Source organism: Capsicum annuum, chromosome 5, assembly GCF_002878395.1.
Source record: "Capsicum annuum cultivar UCD-10X-F1 chromosome 5, UCD10Xv1.1, whole genome shotgun sequence".
In the NCBI taxonomy this organism is placed as follows: Eukaryota; Viridiplantae; Streptophyta; class Magnoliopsida; order Solanales; family Solanaceae; genus Capsicum; species Capsicum annuum.
The window spans coordinates 188015660-188032677 of NC_061115.1; the positions used below are offsets into that span (position 1 = coordinate 188015660).

The following is a 17018-nucleotide window of genomic DNA, read 5'->3' on the forward strand; positions in this document are numbered from 1 at the left end:
CTAACTACGCTTTCAATGAAAGTGGACAATATGGGTAATGAAATAGAAAAGCTAAAGACTAATGAAGTTAAACTGAAGTCTATAGCTACAAATCAGCTAACTCAGCAGTGTGCATAGCTATGTCGATCGGAAGACATTAAAATTTCAGAGCTAGAAGGAGACGTTGGGACACTCCATAAAACCCATAATGTTTATCAATCTACTTCTGCAGGTACAAGCAAAGGAGTTAGGAAAAACACAAATATGAACCTAAACAGGTTATTTGATAAACCATTTATTCCAAATACACCAAAAGATCCTATGTTCATACCCCCACAAATTACCACATACCGAGATAGTTTAAATCAAGACAAAAAGACCTACAACTATACAGCCCGAACATACATAGAAAATATTTACAAAATATAAACCTTCTTAAATACCAACCCCAGAGCTATAAACATCCAAGAACCACATACGAATTATATAACCCAGAAGCTAATCGGATACAATAAGTTAATTGCTTTACCCAAAATCAAACCAAGTCTAGTTAAAACCTGTTATGAATATGGACTAATTAGTACCATATATACCCAAGACGGAAATGAAATATCCAATATACCAGAAATATATGATTCATTTAACATTTTTAAAAGAATAACCAAAGGTAACCTATTTTTTATAAAATTTTACACGGCACCAGCAGAGATATTGTATGATGAAGTTAAATCACCTATACAAGTTGTAAAAATAGGAATGATGCGAGATATGATTATACCAGAAGATATTATTCCACAACCAGAAATACCTAGAATTGAGATACCAAATTTTTATGCAAATAAGAGAATTATCGGACTATCCACAATTCTTCAAGAGTTAGCAAACACTTATCGCAACAGAAATCCCATATGGAGTTATTATTCAAGAGGTAATGTAATAGTATACTCAAATTCAAAGGAACTACGAGAAGCAGATATGGAAGACGTTAGGCAATGGATCTTGACTTTACTCAATCCAGAGAAAAAACCTATCACCAGAGCCATTAGAGAAAAATTTATTTTGGAAAAATTATTAATCAGATATTGCAAGTTAATTGGACATAAATATCCAGACTATCAATGTTCAAAATGTAATGGAGAAGATAATATTGTCCCGAAAGTTCAACTGGAATAGAAGAAGATAAAAGCGACAACTGGAAGATGCAAGATATGAAACAATAATGGAGATACAGAGCAATAAAAAGAAGATAATTACGGATAAAGAAAGAAGACAAAGAAAGTAATTCAAGGAGAAAAAGAAATATGGAAGATTTAAAATAAGCTAGATAGCTTTACGTAAATATCATGTAACTAGCCTTAGGCTTTTTGACTTTTCTTAGTTTTTTATGGCAAGTAGTGCCATTATTAGATTTTTAGCAAGAAGTGTCATTATTAGATTTTTGACAAGTAGTGTCATTATTAGATTTTTGATAAGTAGTGTCATTATTAAATTAGACATTAACTTTAGGACTCTTTGCTGAAACGTTTTTCTTACTTTTGTAAAATAGCTGACAGATGTAAAGAAAAATAATGTATACATTTTCATTTCTAAGAATATAAATAAACGAGCACTTGCTCAGATGAAGACAAGTTTTCATACATTGAAGCAAAAAAATCTCTTGTCCACAAAATCATCATACGTTATCTATGCGTTATGTGGTCCTAATTGTACCAAAAAAAAAAGGTTGTGTATTGCTAATTGTACCAAAAAAGAAAGTTATGTGGTCCGTCCTAATTGTACCACAAAAGAAAGTTTTTTTTTTTTTTTTTTGTTTGGCTACCACAAAAGAAAGTTGTTTAGTGCTAATTGTACCCCAAAAAAAGTTATGTGGTCCTGATTAATTGTTTCTTTTTTTTGCATTATTACAAGCTTTATGACTGTAAAAGTTAATATTCTACGAACTGTCAAAATCCTCTTTACTATATGATGGAAACACCCACTTGAATTATCTTTGACCCAGAATCAAAGGTGAAATTATTGCATAGTATCGTAACATTTATAACGTGCTAAAATGTACTTTAAGAATAATAATTGTTCGGAGTTTAAGTTTTATGCCTTTATTATGATTTATTAAGTACTTATTTAATTAAGTCACAAATAAAATAATTATGGGTATTGATCAAAGTTTTGATGGATATAACACATGCTATTCCTTTCAATACATGAATATATAGTAATAAAAATAGTTATTTTCGTATTTTAGTTCTAGGAAAAAAGTCTTTGTAAAACAAAGAGCTTCACCTAAAATTATTGCATAAAGAAGTTATTTTCTTATGCAAAGTATAAAAAGGCATAATGTTTATCAACTTTTAAAAGTTAAAAGGAATAAAGTAAGGGTGTCAAGTGGGTCCGGTTGATCCGGCCCGACCCGGCCCTTGCAACTAACTCGGTCCGGTTTGACCCGACCCGGTAAGTCCTAGGGCATTAGGGTTTCGGATCCCGGGCCGGTTATTTTTTTAAAATGGGTCCGGCTAACCCGGATCGGAGCAAGCCAAACTAGTCGTTGGCCCAACGGCTATATAGCCGTTTTTGGATCCAAACGGCTAGTTTGGGCCCATTTATTTAAAAAAAAAAAAAATAAACTTTAAAAATTATTTTTTAATTCCAAAAAAATTCTATAAATACCCTACAACTTCAAATCATTTTTCACACAATTTTTCACTCTCTCAAATCTCAAATCTCAATTCTCAAATATTCAATATATTTAATTTCTTAAAGTGTTCACTTTAATTTTTTAATTTTTCGTTTACAAAGTACGAGCGAAAGTTTCTAAAGTCACAACCATCGGATATTTCCAAAATTTGGTATTATCATTCCATCTCTTACGTTTAATTTTTATTTATTGTATTAATTGTTTAATATTTAATTTTATTATATTTTTGTATTTTGAATATTTTTAGTTTAATTCAATTTATATTATGGATAAATTAAGAAACCTCGATACTAAAGGTGTTAAAAATTTTTATCCCGGAAGCGGTAGTGATAGTAAAAAACGAATTACTAGCGGTAGAGGTAGTTCAAGTAGTAGATATACCCGTGTGCCTTCGCCTCCGGTACCACTTGGTACACCTTTTGAGGAAGAAATAGGTGTAGGTGCTCACGATATGGATTATTTAGAAGTTCAGGAAAATTATGGTATAGAAGAAGAAAATGAAGTAGATGCGGTTAGTTTAGACGAAGATAATGAAAATATTGCTGAGACACCCGCAGTAGGAGATGCTAACGTTAGATCTGAATCGGTTAATCTCTCTCCCCGTCCTCCCAGTGCCCCAAGACCTCGTAAAAGAACTAGTGTTGCATAACAATTTTTTGAACGTATATCAGATATTGAGGTGCAATGCAATATTTGTCAACAAATATATAAGCATAGAAGTGGAGGCAAGCAAGGGGGTACGGGTACGTTAATGAGACATATAGCTGAAGATCACAAAAGAGAGTTAAATATTACACAAGGTGGTGGGGATGTTGGTAGGTCAACGCAAACTAGAATGGACCCAGCAACCGGTCACATAGCGAAGAAGTATAATAAATTGAGGGACCGGGAAGAAATAGCTAAAATGGTAGCTGTGGGTTGTTTGCCTTTTAGTTTTCCTTCTTTTGATGCTTTTATTCGTTATATACAAGCAATTTATAATCCTATGTTTAACGGTATTTCTAGAACTACTTGTCGGTCTAATATTTTTAAACTCCATTCACAATATTGTTTTTATTTATCAACATTGTTAAAAAAATATTCAATGTAGATTGTCCCTAACTTCTAATCTTGGTCGTGTTGTAAATAAAAATAATTATTTAACCATTACTTGTCATTGGATGGATAGTAATTTCGTGATGCAAAAACGTATTCTTGCTTTTTTATATGATGAAGATCGTAAACATACTGGACAATTTATTGCTGATTCTATTGTTAAAATTGCCGGATATTATGGTATCGAAAATAAAATTTTATGTATTGCTTTTGATAATGTTTCTAACAACAAAACTGCTATAATAAAAATAAAATCTACGCTATCTCCGCCCTTGCCTGAAATTTTTCATATTAAGTGTGCATGTCATATATATAATTTAATTGTAAAAGATGGTCTTGAGTTTTTTGAGTTTTATATTGAAAAAATTCATCTTGCCGTTAGTTTTATTCAAGGAAATAATCGTAGATCGAGAATTAAGGAATTTAAAGTTAAATGTCAAGAAAATAGACTTACACCGATTTTGATGCCTGAGGAAATTGATACTAGATGGAATTCTACGTATGAATTTTTAAAAACTTGATATAAATATAGAATTCCTATTACACTAGTTTTTAACCAACATTGCGGTTCATTTACTGATTCTGCTGATTGCATGCTACATAATTCTGATTGGGTTGTAATTAATGATCTTGTTAAGTTTTTAGAAAAATTTTATGTAGCTACGGTTGAATTTTTCAGTGCTTATTATCCTACTGTTTGTAATATTTTGGCATATATAGCCGATATTTCTGGTTTGCTCAAAGAATATAAAAATAAAGAAGGTTATAAAGAAGCTGTTGGCGCCATGTTTACGAAATTTAAAAAATATTTTTTTCCGGTTCCCCCTATTTACTTGATTGGTGCTATGCTAAATCCGTGCATGAAATATAATAATATGTGCCACTTTAGTACTCTTATTTATACTAACTTAGAAATAAATACTAACCATGATTCTGAACAAGTACAACCTGATTTGTGGACGGCTACGGCTGATGCAAAGGATTACATAGAAAAATTATATAATCACTATGCTAATTTATTTGATTTAGCCGTACCTACAAATATCACTCTAACTGTCGCTCCTCATCCTCCCGAGAAGCCATCATCTTCTAAAAGGCTAGCACATAGTGGTTTTTCTAATTCGTTTTATGATTTAAATTATTAGAATAGTGTTGATGAGAGAACTTACACATCAACTTATCGGGAAGAGCTGAAATATTATCTTCGGACGACACCAGAGGATCGCAGACGACGGATCAACACGTTGGATTGGTGGAGGAGTAATGAAACACAATATCCTGTGCTTTCAAGATTAGCTAGAGATATCTTGAATGTGGCATCAGAAAACGCCTTTAGTCAGGGACGACAGCAGCTTGGAGACAATCGACACTCATTAGGAAGCAATTAAATGAATGTTCTATTTTGCCTAAGAGATTGGATTAGAGCTGAAGGAAGAACCAAGGAATGGAACCGGAGCCGAGCGACGAGCTGAAACTTGAAGAAATTACGAATTCATGGGAGAACTCAACAGAATCAAGTCCAATGCATGATTTTGCCCCCGTTGACTTCGACTATCCTATGCAAGTTCCCGTTAATATTAATATGAATGAGTTGGAAAAAAATAATGCATAATTTATAGATTTTTCATTCATGTAAATTATAAATTTTGGATCATTTTGCAATCAATAAAATTTCCCAAATTCATTCACTCCTTAGTCCTTGCTTTTTATATTTTTTCATTTAACGATTTAAAATTTTAAATTGAATTTCTAGTTTTCTACTTTAAATTAAAAACTTACTTCTAATATATTATTAATTTACTACAAAATTTTATTAATTTATTATATTAAGTAGCATATGTTTTGTATATTTGTGCATATATCTTCTAAAGAAGTGTATATTTAACGTATACATGTGTATATGTTTTATAAATTAGTATATAAGTATATCTATATATATTGTAATATATCTAGAGTGTAGTATATTTAATAAATAGTAGTATATACATTGAATGGTGCGTATACACGTGTATATATCTTCTATAGAAGTGTATATTTAACGTATACATATGTATATGTTTTATAAATTGGATATCTTCTACAGAAGTGTATATTTAACATATACATGTGTATATATTTTATAAATTAGTATATAAGTATATCTATATATATTGTAATGTATATATAACGTAGTAAATTTTATAAGTAGTAGTATATATATATTGAATGGTGCGTATACACGCGTATATATCTTCTATAGAAGTGTATATTTAACGTATACATGTGTATATGTTTTAAAAATTAGTAGATAAGTATATCTATATATATTGTAATGTATATATATTGTAGTATATTTTATAAGTAGTTGTATATATACATTGTATGGTGCATATACACGTGTATATATCTTGTATATTTAACGTATACATGTGTATATGTTTTATGAATTAGTATATAAGTATATCTATATATATTGTAATGTATATATATTGTAGTATATTTTATAAGTAGTAGTATATATACATTGAATGGTGCGTATACACATGTATATATCTTCTATAGAAGTGTATATTTAACATATACATGTGTATATATTTTATAAATTAGTATATAAGTATATCTATATATATTTTAATGTATATATATTGTAGTATATTTTATAAGTAGTAGTATATATACATTGAATAGTGCGTATACACATGAATATATCTTCTATAGAAGTGTATATTTAACGTATAAATGTGTATATGTTTTATAAATTAGTATATAACTATATCTATATATATTGTAATGTATATATATTGTAGTATATTTTATAAGTAGTTGTATATATACATTGTATGGTGCATATATATGTGTATATATCTTGTATATTTAACATATATATGTGTATATGTTTTATGAATTAGTATATAAGTATATCTATATATATTATAATGTATGTATATTGTAGTATATTTTATAAGTAATAGTATATATACACTGAATGGTGGGTATATATGAGTAATTGACTAATTGTGTATATGTGTATATATTTTTTAAATTCTAATGTAGTATATACTATATATATAGTGTATATATATTATTTAACGTATTTATAATGTATATAGGTGGGTATATGTAATGTATATTGAAAGAAACTTTTTTTTTGTTTTATATTTTTGACCGGATTTGACCCATTTTTTAATCGGGTTTGACCGAGTTTTGGTGGGTTTGACCGAGTTGGTTTAAGTGGGCCGGGTTAGGGTGGGTTTTAATTTTTTACTGTTTGGCCCAGCCCGGCCCGTCTAGCGCCAAAACCGACCCTTAACCGGCCCTCAACCCGATAAAAATAGAAGGGTCGGTTCCGGGTTGACCCGGCCCAGCCCGTTTGACACCCATATAAAGTGAAATTTATTTAATGATATACGCATTGGCTTTCATACAGAAATAGAAATTGGCTCATTTATAGAAGTTGGACCATTACCCCTCCTAGCATGTACCCACTTGAAGTTGCTCACATTTAGGGGTGTCAATAGTTTTTATCAAACCGATCTAACTGGTCGAATCAAACTGATTTTTAAGTTTCTTATTAATATCGACGCTTATTATACACAATTAAAAAATATAAAACATTAAAATTTTTGCTTTAGGGTGATGGAAGAGATAGTCGACTACAGATAAGATGGTTGCGCTCCAGCTCACTCAAGAATGGGACGGCAGTGGTCCGCCGGCAAGCTCGTTCTGATCTTGGACGCAGTACATTGAAATTATCGAAGCGATTGCAGCGAAGAATTGATCTGAAACGAAAGACTGAGTCTATAGGCGTTGTAGAAAGGATAGAACGTGCACCTAATCGCTCTTCTCGGATCGCTCCGGTACAATGGTTCCCTCCGGGGAGGGGTGGGGGTGGGGGGCAATGCAACACGATAGAGTTATTAGATGGAGCTCTTTAATTTTTTACCTAGAAGATTGCAATTACTCTATTCCAAATCACTCTAGTAGCCATTAGACATTACTAAGAGACATCCCGGTATATATATATATATATATATATATATATATATATTTAATGATTCAAGGGTTTCTTTTATTAGTTTTAATACTAATAACTAATAAGAATTTTGTTTAATTGAATTTTTTCATCTACTTCTGTGCAGATTTTCCTCGGGTTCTTAGAGTCGGGTTTTCCGTTTACCCACAATGGAGGAGCCGCCCCTACCAGGCAGGCGGCCACGAGTCATAACGCACTCTTCGCACAACAAATTCACTTTGAAGTTGACTTATTCGCTCGGCCAATCATCGGAATGTTTCAAGTCAACCAATCATCAACACAAACCTCCTATCTACCTTACTCTTTTTGTACCTCGAATGGGTGTGAACAGCTGCCTAAAAGAAAAATCGCCTGGAGTAGCAACATAATTAACGCTCAAAGTTTTAATACTAAAATTTATTATACTAATCTGATCAAAAATAAATTAATTCTAGCATTTTAAATCTTGAGACTAATAACCTACAAGGTATTTCAATAATCTTAGATAGCAAGCAACAAGTTACTAGGCATTTTTCCTATCGCATGACTAAAATTTTTCCTATTGGAAATTTAGTTTAGTACATTCGGCTCTTTAGTTTCATTTCAACTGATTTCTTTCTGTTCACATGTCATTTGCTTAATATTGTTTTACACCATCATAAAATAATGAGATAAATCAAATCTCTATTTTTATTTTATTGATTTATCACTTTTTAAACAATAAAATTGTTGAAAGAGTTTTTGTCAAATCATATAGAAGAATACATGATAGCATATTCTAACTTCTATATATTTTTTTAAAAAATACTGAAACTTTACTGAACCATACCGATATCGAAGAAAAATCGAGAGATTGAGACAGTTTTGAAAACTCTATTGGTATGGTCTAAATTTTATAAAAGAATTGTCCGAATCATATCATTGACACTCCTGCGCACATTAAAATCGTTATGCAATTTCACCAATATTCTCCATTCATTATCATTACCTTGTCACGTATATTAAACATAGGGATATTCAATAATATTTGTCCATTTTGATAAATTAATGGATAATTTTTTTTAAAAAATTATTTTGTACTTGCTATTAAATAATATTCATTATCCAGTACATTTTTCAAAATATTAAATTCATCACATTCAGGGGATGAGATAGTTGAGTTACATTTATTATTTATTATTTTTTAAGATTTGTGTCAAATGAATAGCGAACAAGTAAAGATAGACAAAATTAGTAACATATCCCCTACTTGAATGGATAAAATAATGCATTTTAATTAATTAAAAATTAGATATTTTAAGTTATTAGTACTATATAGAAGTGTGAAGAAGTAGACACCTCTTTGTCATCGTGTTTGCTTCCAATCGAATTTCTATATTATCCATAATTAATTATTATAAGTCATTTATATATTGGACAATTAATAATATTTAATTAAAAAAAAGTAAAATAGATATTTATGATATTATTGCTTCTATTTCTTCGACCGTGATTCTATTATATCACCCCTAATTAATTCTTACAAGTTATTTACGTATTAAAAAATTATTAATATTTAATAAATAAAATAAAATAGACATATATGACATGTTTGCTTTACTTTCTTCAATCGTAATTTTACCATACCGCCCCTAATTAATTATTATGGTCACCTAAGCATTGTGCCACATAAATTGGAATAGAAGAAGAAGTATTATGAATCAGAATAATTTAAAACTTAAATTATTTTTAAAATATAATTGACTATCAATGCTATAAAAATTTAGATAAGGAGAATAACATATATTATTTGAAAATTACATAAAAATTGTTATAAATTGCAATAGTTAACAATATAAAATATCTAAAAAAAATTAATCTGTTATATATTTCAAAAAATACATACAAAAATTATAAATCACAATAATTAATAACTTGAATTTAAAAGATATAAAATATTTGACTGACTCTCAAAATTATATCAGTGCCACTTAGATTAGAATAGATAAAAAAGTATTATAAATCACAATAATTAAAAACTTAAATTATTTTAAAAATATAATTGACTATCAATGCCGCAAAAGTTAGGACAAGAAGAGTAACCTATATTATTTGAAAAATTACATAAGAATTATTACAAATTTACAATAGTTAACAACTTACAATATCTAAAAACATATTACAAATATGATTAATTATTTAAATTCTACTTGTGTCACATAAATTATGACCAAAAAGTAATATATATTGGACCCGTACTAACAAGATCCCTTCGATATCTAAGTATATATTATAAGGACGAGAAGTAGAATTTTCAATACCTTACGGAACAAAATTGTGCCAATGCCCAATTAGTAATCTGGTTCAAATGATAACTAATTAAAAAAAAAAAAAAACTAATACTCCCTCCCTCCGTTTAAAAAAGAATGACCTACTTTCCCTTTTAGTCAATTTCAAAATGAATGATTTCTTTTCTTTTTTGACAATACTTTAATTTCAACTTTCCACATGGCATATTTAGGACCACAAGATTAAAGGGCATTTTGGTACATTTGACACAACTTTAATTTAAAGTCACAAGATTCAAAAGTCTTCTTTATTTTTTTAAACTGTGTGTCAAGTCAAAGAAGGTCATTCTTTTTGAAACGGAGAGAGTACTTATTACTAAGTTAAAATTCACCGATGATATATTAACCCTCACACAATCATGGGTATATATAACTTAAAGTGCGTAATAGATTTATAAAGACAATTAATTTCATAAATGGGTTATGAGAAAGGTGGTGTGTATATTCTTACCTCTATCTTGCATTGTGAAAATAGAGAAATGATTTCTCATAGACTCTTTGCACAAGTAAGACATATCAAAAGTCAAATATGTAAAGTAAATATCATAATGAAGAAGTTATGAAATAATGAAGAAAAGAATAACAAAATAAAAAATAATATTATATGATAAGTAACGTAATTAAAAAAATTAGTAATACGTAGTAATTATAATTGAAGCAGCAACAACAAACCAATGAATTCCTATAAAGTGCGGTCTGCAGAGGGTAACGTGTATGTATAGATTATACTACTACCTCATATGATGAAGTAGAGAGTCTATTTTCAATAGACCCCTGACTCAGGAAACATAAGATAAGTAATAAAATTATATTAACAATATCGAAAAGGAAATTAGACAACACTCGATTACCTACTTACCTTTAACCCTAATTCTCAACCTCCGTCCTCTATATCTTTCTATCTAAGGTCATATATATCCTTTCAAATCACCTCTTCCCAAGACTTCTTCGATCTATCTTTATCTCTACTTATACACACTATAACTAACCTCTCACACCTATTCAATGTGGCATCTGCACATCTTCTCTTCACATGCTTAAACCATTTCAATTGCCTTCTTCACCTTGTCCATCATAGAGATCACTCCCATCTTATTTCGGAACAAGATTTAAGTATGGGAAAAAAAACATAAATAGGGTCGATTTGTAAAATTTAAAACCAAAACTACATTACCAAAAAAAAAAAATGTCAATTTTTTACAAATTTAATTTGATATTTAGTTTGGTTCAATTTCCCATGAACACCCTAGTGATAAGTATATATAGCTCAGCTCAACCATATATGTGAAGTACACCAAGAATATCCATGGAGACTCCTTCATATGATATCAAGAACAAAGGTATCATTTCTTCATATGCCTAAGTATTTCTTTTAAAAAATTGTAACTAAATTTTTATATTCCAAGTGATTACAAGAACCATGTCAAAGCATATTTATTTTATAATCATGGTATTATACTCCAGGTGGCGATGTGCAAGAAAAAACAAAAGTGGAACATGATAAGGTAACTTAATTTCTTCTTCGACTTTTTATTTATTATTTTTTGAATACATTTTTTGTCAGTTTATTTTATGTTCACAACTTACTTATGTAACTGGCTATGTTGTTACTCTAACTCAGCCAACTTACCCAAATTTTAAGGCGATTTTGATGATACGCTGATTTAAATTATGCTCAATATAAACCATAAACTAATGGTGATTCTCAATCTCCATCCATGAAAATGCTCAAAACTTAACCAAATGTATTTTTGACAGTGTAGTGTGTATTTGGTCTTGATGTGATCAAACAAATAATGCATCCGAATAGCCATGCTATTTATGTTAGGCTTAATACATCAATGACTTAAATTTATTACTAATAAATTTTATATAGACACTCAAAAGTACTTGTTGTTTCAATTGAACACATGAGAAAGTATTCCTATTAGACACATTCAATTCAAATTTTGTAAAAAAAGTTGTGTACTCTCAAGTGGTGTTATTAGGTAGTTAAGTTAACCACATAAAATACGCCATCTCATTTAATTATATACATCGGCCTAAGCTGGCACATGCATGAGATTTTATGGTTTATCAAAGTTAATGCATGAGGTGCGATGTTTTAAGTGGTTAACTTATCTATGTAAATGTCACTTCAGAATATGCAAAAAAGTTTTTCAAATTTTGGATAAAAATATCTAATAGAAATATTTTATCATATGCTCAAACGCTAGATTAGAACAAGCCATAATCTAGTGTCTAAATAAATTTAATGACAAATTTAAAGGACTATATCCACATATTAAGCCGTTATGTTATAAATCTCTCTTATACTATTGGTGTCATGGAATGCAAACTTGAAATTATATAAAAGTAATTGGTCAAGTAAGGATAAGACTGTGTACATATCATCCTCTCCAAATTTCATTATAGTTATATTAGATATGTAGTTATTGTTGTGTTGTGATTGTTTTATGAGTCAAGTTGAACAAATCGAGTTAATGACTCATTTAATCCATCTTGATCCAACCGATTTGTTAAATGAGTCAACCCTTTTGACCTTCTCAAAGTCAATACAACCCACCCAGTTATCACCCTTTTTTACAAGTAATTTGAATGATAGTTTATACTTTGTATACAATTTGCTTATATGTCACATATTTGTTTTAATTTACTTTTTTTAAAAAAAAAAAATTGTTTTAGTCAAATATAAATAAATAAAATTGGACATAAGAAATGTTATTTGTAATCGAAGGATGTTGATTTTTTTTTTTCATAAAAATTTACAGAGAGAAGATGAAAAGGAGAAAATAATTGAAAAAGAGACTCCATCCCAAGATATCGGCAACAAAGGTATCATTACATGTCTTTAAGTATATAATTTTCTTCTTTTTTCATCTACTTTGGTAGGCAAGTTTTTCTTTTAATTTTTTTGATTTATAATCATATTAAGGAAATAAAATTACTTTAACTATGATTACTTTAATCATGATGTTCTCCACTAGGAGATGATGCACAAGAAAAACCAAAGGTGGAACGTGAAGAGGTAGCTTAATTTCTCCTTTACATTTTTCTATCAATTTGTTTCATGTGCACAAAATTATTTATTAAAATAACAATGAAAGGATATTAATATATTTTTTCAAATTTTAGGGAGGAGATGAAATAGAGAAAATAGTTGAAAACGAGACTTCATCCCAAATTAGCATCAAGATAGAAGGTATGATTTATTTATATGCCTAAATATTTAATTTTCTTCTTATTTTTCATCTGTTTGAGCATGGAACTTTTTTTTTTTTTGAATTATTTTCAAAAAGTCAATATTATTTTTGAGTAACTTTAGTCATGATATTATCCCCCAGAAGATGACGCACAAGATAATATAAAGGTGGAATATGAGGAGGTAACATCGTTTCTTCTTCCACTTTTTATTTGTTACTCCTTACTTCTTCCGTTTTTTTGGCTTGTCACTGTTTTTTATTTTTATTTATTATTTTTGATAAATCAAAGAAAGATAAAATTTTTTTTTCATGTTCTATTATTAACATTAATTACTTATTCTTTAAATTATTTTGTAATACTTACTATTAAACATTAATTAATAGGGCAATATGATAAAGTTACTAAATCAATTTTTTTTTAATGAATGTGTCATGCCAAAAAAAGACAAGAGGAAAGTATTTTTGTATATTTTACCGTCTGTTTACTTTATCTTCAAAAAATTTATATATATCGCTCTCTGAATTATTATTTCTGTTTTGATTTTTAGTTTCCTTTCATTTCTTTACTATACTTTACATTATTACACCCGTCAATTCCCTTATCTTATCGGGTCTGCATTTTATATGCACTTTAAGAAATTATTAATTAAACATTTGTTTTAATAAATTATCCTTATTAATAACATTAGAAATCTATTTTTGTTTTACTAGTATTTTGATAGCCACTCCATGATAAATGTAAAATTAAACCTCATTTGGCCCGGGCACGTTTCTTCTTATCCCAGTTTGATGAAGTAGTTTCTTTCCGGTCTCCTCCGTCTTGAATCGTTGTTCATCTGCAGAATGATGTTGATGATGTTTTTTGTGATTGTTTCATGTCCTGGTCACTGTTTAATAACCTCTTATGTATGTCTAGGCAATCAGTCTGTTTCATCTGATCAACACTAAGCCCATTCCTACTATAACTGTTGTATGTAATTCCACCAGTTTAGGAGTCTTTTTGGTGAGTGATTCCATGTTTTGTAATGACTCTCTCTTTTATATATATATATATATATATACCCAGTTCACCAAAAAAAAAAAATTCATTTATTAGTTCAACCAATTTTGATTCATTCAAATTTAATTCAATTTATTACTTATTTGTTACTATAGTCACCACTCATTTAAAGCGGTAATTTTGATATATACTTTATAATTTGTACATTCTTACATGTTATATACCTTTTTAAAATTTTCTTCAATTCTGTGTCTTATCAAATACGATCAGTAAAGATGAATAGAAGAGATATTATTTCTTATTGAAGGATATTGATTTATTTTTCTACTAAACTACAGGAAGAAGATGAAAAAGAGAAAACACTTGAAAAAGCGACTCCACCCCAAGATATCAACAACAAAGGTATCATCTCTTCATATGCTTAAAATTTAATTTTCTCGTTATGTTTCATATTCTTTTTATTTGCTTTATTATGAAACTTTTTTTTCTTAATTATTTTAAAGAAAATATTATTTTGGAGAAACTTAAATCATTGACCTTATTCTCCAGGAGAAGATGCACAAGAAAAACCAACGGTGGAACATAAGGAGGTGACTATATTTTTCTGTCTGCTTATTACATGTTCACAAATTAGTTGTGTATATAATTAGTTATATTAACAATAAAAACAATATCATATTCAGAAAATCTCATCAGTGAAGTGTATGTATTTATGTCGATCTATTTTGAGGAGATAGAGAAATTGTTTTCGATAGACTCTCGATTCGAGTAAAGCAAATACAATAAAGAATAAGTCATGAAGCAAACCTTGAAGAAGAAAGCAGTAACAACAACAAATAATATGATAATTCAAGGATATTTATATTTTTTTCTTTAAAATTACAGGACGGAGATGAAAAAGAGAAAATAGTTAAAGGTACCATCTATTTATGTCTTTTATAAGTAATATCTATTAACAATTTTTAATCTGCTTCTGTATGAAACTTCTTTATTTTTTAAAATCATTTTTAAAAAGTTAATACTACTTATTTTGGTGTAACATTAATCATGATATTATCCTCCAGGAGATGATGCACTAGAAATACCAAAGGTGGAATATGAGGTAACTTAATTTTTTCTTTGATTTTTAATTCCCTTTCATTTCTTCCCTTTACTTTATATTATAGTGCATAGTATTCATGTTGCACTTTCTTAAGAAAGTATTAATTAAATATTTATTTTAGTAGCTTATATTTATCAATAATACTTTAGAAATTTAGTATTCTTACTAATTCTCTAATTAATTTGCAATATAATAACTTCGTAATAAGGGTAAAATTAAATTAGATAAAAATAATTATTTTGATTTACTAAAGTGAACAAGTAAAAGTAAAAAATACTTTTAATATATTGGATAAGTAGGAAGCAACTAATAATATATGTTACTATTATCTTCGAATTAGGAAAAAAATAATACCTTCGGGCGTATTCTTGATTGTTACGTATGAAAAGAGACAAAGTAATAATTTTTTTTTCCTTTTAAATTATTCTTCTATTCTTCAAATGTTGACTAAACTATTCTCGGACCTTGAAAAACAGAAATCAGATGGAAAGGAAAAGAAGGACATTACAAGGAAATATTTTTTCCTCCTGATCTTTCGATCTCTTAATATTTAACTTATTAGTATATTTTGTTTCCAAATTATAATAAAGATCTAACACTTTAGTCATAGCTTGAGTCTATATATAAGGCAAATCAGTGCACTAAAATTTCTGTTATGTGCAATGTCCTGTAAGAGCTGAACCACAAGAATATTTTGTATGCAGTAAATCATTCCTGACCTTCCATTCCTACGAGAAGCATGCAATTCAGATCCCAAACATTTTCAAGAATATATGTTTCTTTTTCTATTGTTTATTGTAAAAGAATACTGATGTTTTTTTCTGTAAAAATATCAGGAAAGAGAGGAAAAGAAGAAAGTTGTAATACGAGTAGATCTTGCGGTTCATTCAACACCTCCATCAAAGCGCCCTCCTCCCAAAATGCAAACAGACAATAATAAACTCTAGCTAATTATATATGTGTGTCGAGGCAGTGGTAAGGTCGTGTACACTCTATCTTCCACCTACCTTATTTGTATGATTTTAGTGGGAATGTTGTTGTATGTGTGTGGTGTCGGGGTAGTGGCAAGGTCTGTTATATTCTACCTTTCCTAGACTTCACTTTTATGATTTTATGGGATATGTTGTTGTATGTGTGTTTTTTTTAGTGTGTGTGGAGGAAGTGGTAGGATCTGAGTACACTGTCCTTTTGCACTACACTTGTGAGATTTTACTGAATATGATATTATATGTGTGTTGTGTGAGATCTATCCAGAACTCAATAAATGAAAACATCAGAATTCGCCTCCAACACAAAGTAAGTCAAATATGTTAATTGGAAGATACTTGACTTTTTGTTGTATTTTCAAGTGTAATTTGGTTATAGTACTTTGAGAAGCTTCTTGGATTGTTATGAACTTGTTGCTCGGTTGCTTACTTTTGACTTATTATATAGTATAGAGATGAGGCATAAGTAACCTCAAATTATATTTGAAATTGTAATAATACGTTTAAATTTTACGAGAGTTTTATTACTCCTGTCTCTAAACTCATTTTTTTAATATATTTTTGTGCTCCTTTTGTGCTGACATGGCGGTCAATTCAGCACAAAAGAAGCATAAAAATATTCTGCTACTTGGTATCTACGTCA

The 17018-nt window shown here is 29.1% G+C and overlaps 1 protein-coding gene across 6 annotated transcripts in view; it reads left to right on the top strand.

Annotated features, from left to right (window-relative positions):
* Positions 1-16679, top strand: part of LOC107854147 (systemin) — a 22077-nt gene extending 5398 nt beyond the window's left edge. The window contains exons 1-11 of one of the 6 annotated variants that reach the window (XM_016699141.2): positions 11267-11424; positions 11549-11589; positions 12856-12919; positions 13072-13112; positions 13220-13286; positions 13432-13469; positions 14626-14689; positions 14837-14877; positions 15173-15203; positions 15352-15389; positions 16226-16679. In XM_016699141.2, the coding sequence (XP_016554627.2) occupies positions 11391-11424; positions 11549-11589; positions 12856-12919; positions 13072-13112; positions 13220-13286; positions 13432-13469; positions 14626-14689; positions 14837-14877; positions 15173-15203; positions 15352-15389; positions 16226-16336 (570 nt within the window). In that variant the 5' untranslated portion in view covers positions 11267-11390 and the 3' untranslated portion in view covers positions 16337-16679. Of the gene's footprint in view, positions 1-11266; positions 11425-11548; positions 11590-12855; positions 12920-13071; positions 13113-13219; positions 13287-13428; positions 13470-14625; positions 14690-14836; positions 14878-15172; positions 15204-15351; positions 15390-16225 lie in introns of those variants that run through there. The other 5 variants (XM_016699140.2, XM_047413310.1, XM_047413308.1 and 2 more) reach the window with 5 other exon arrangements.
* The last annotated feature ends 339 nt before the right edge of the window (positions 16680-17018 follow it).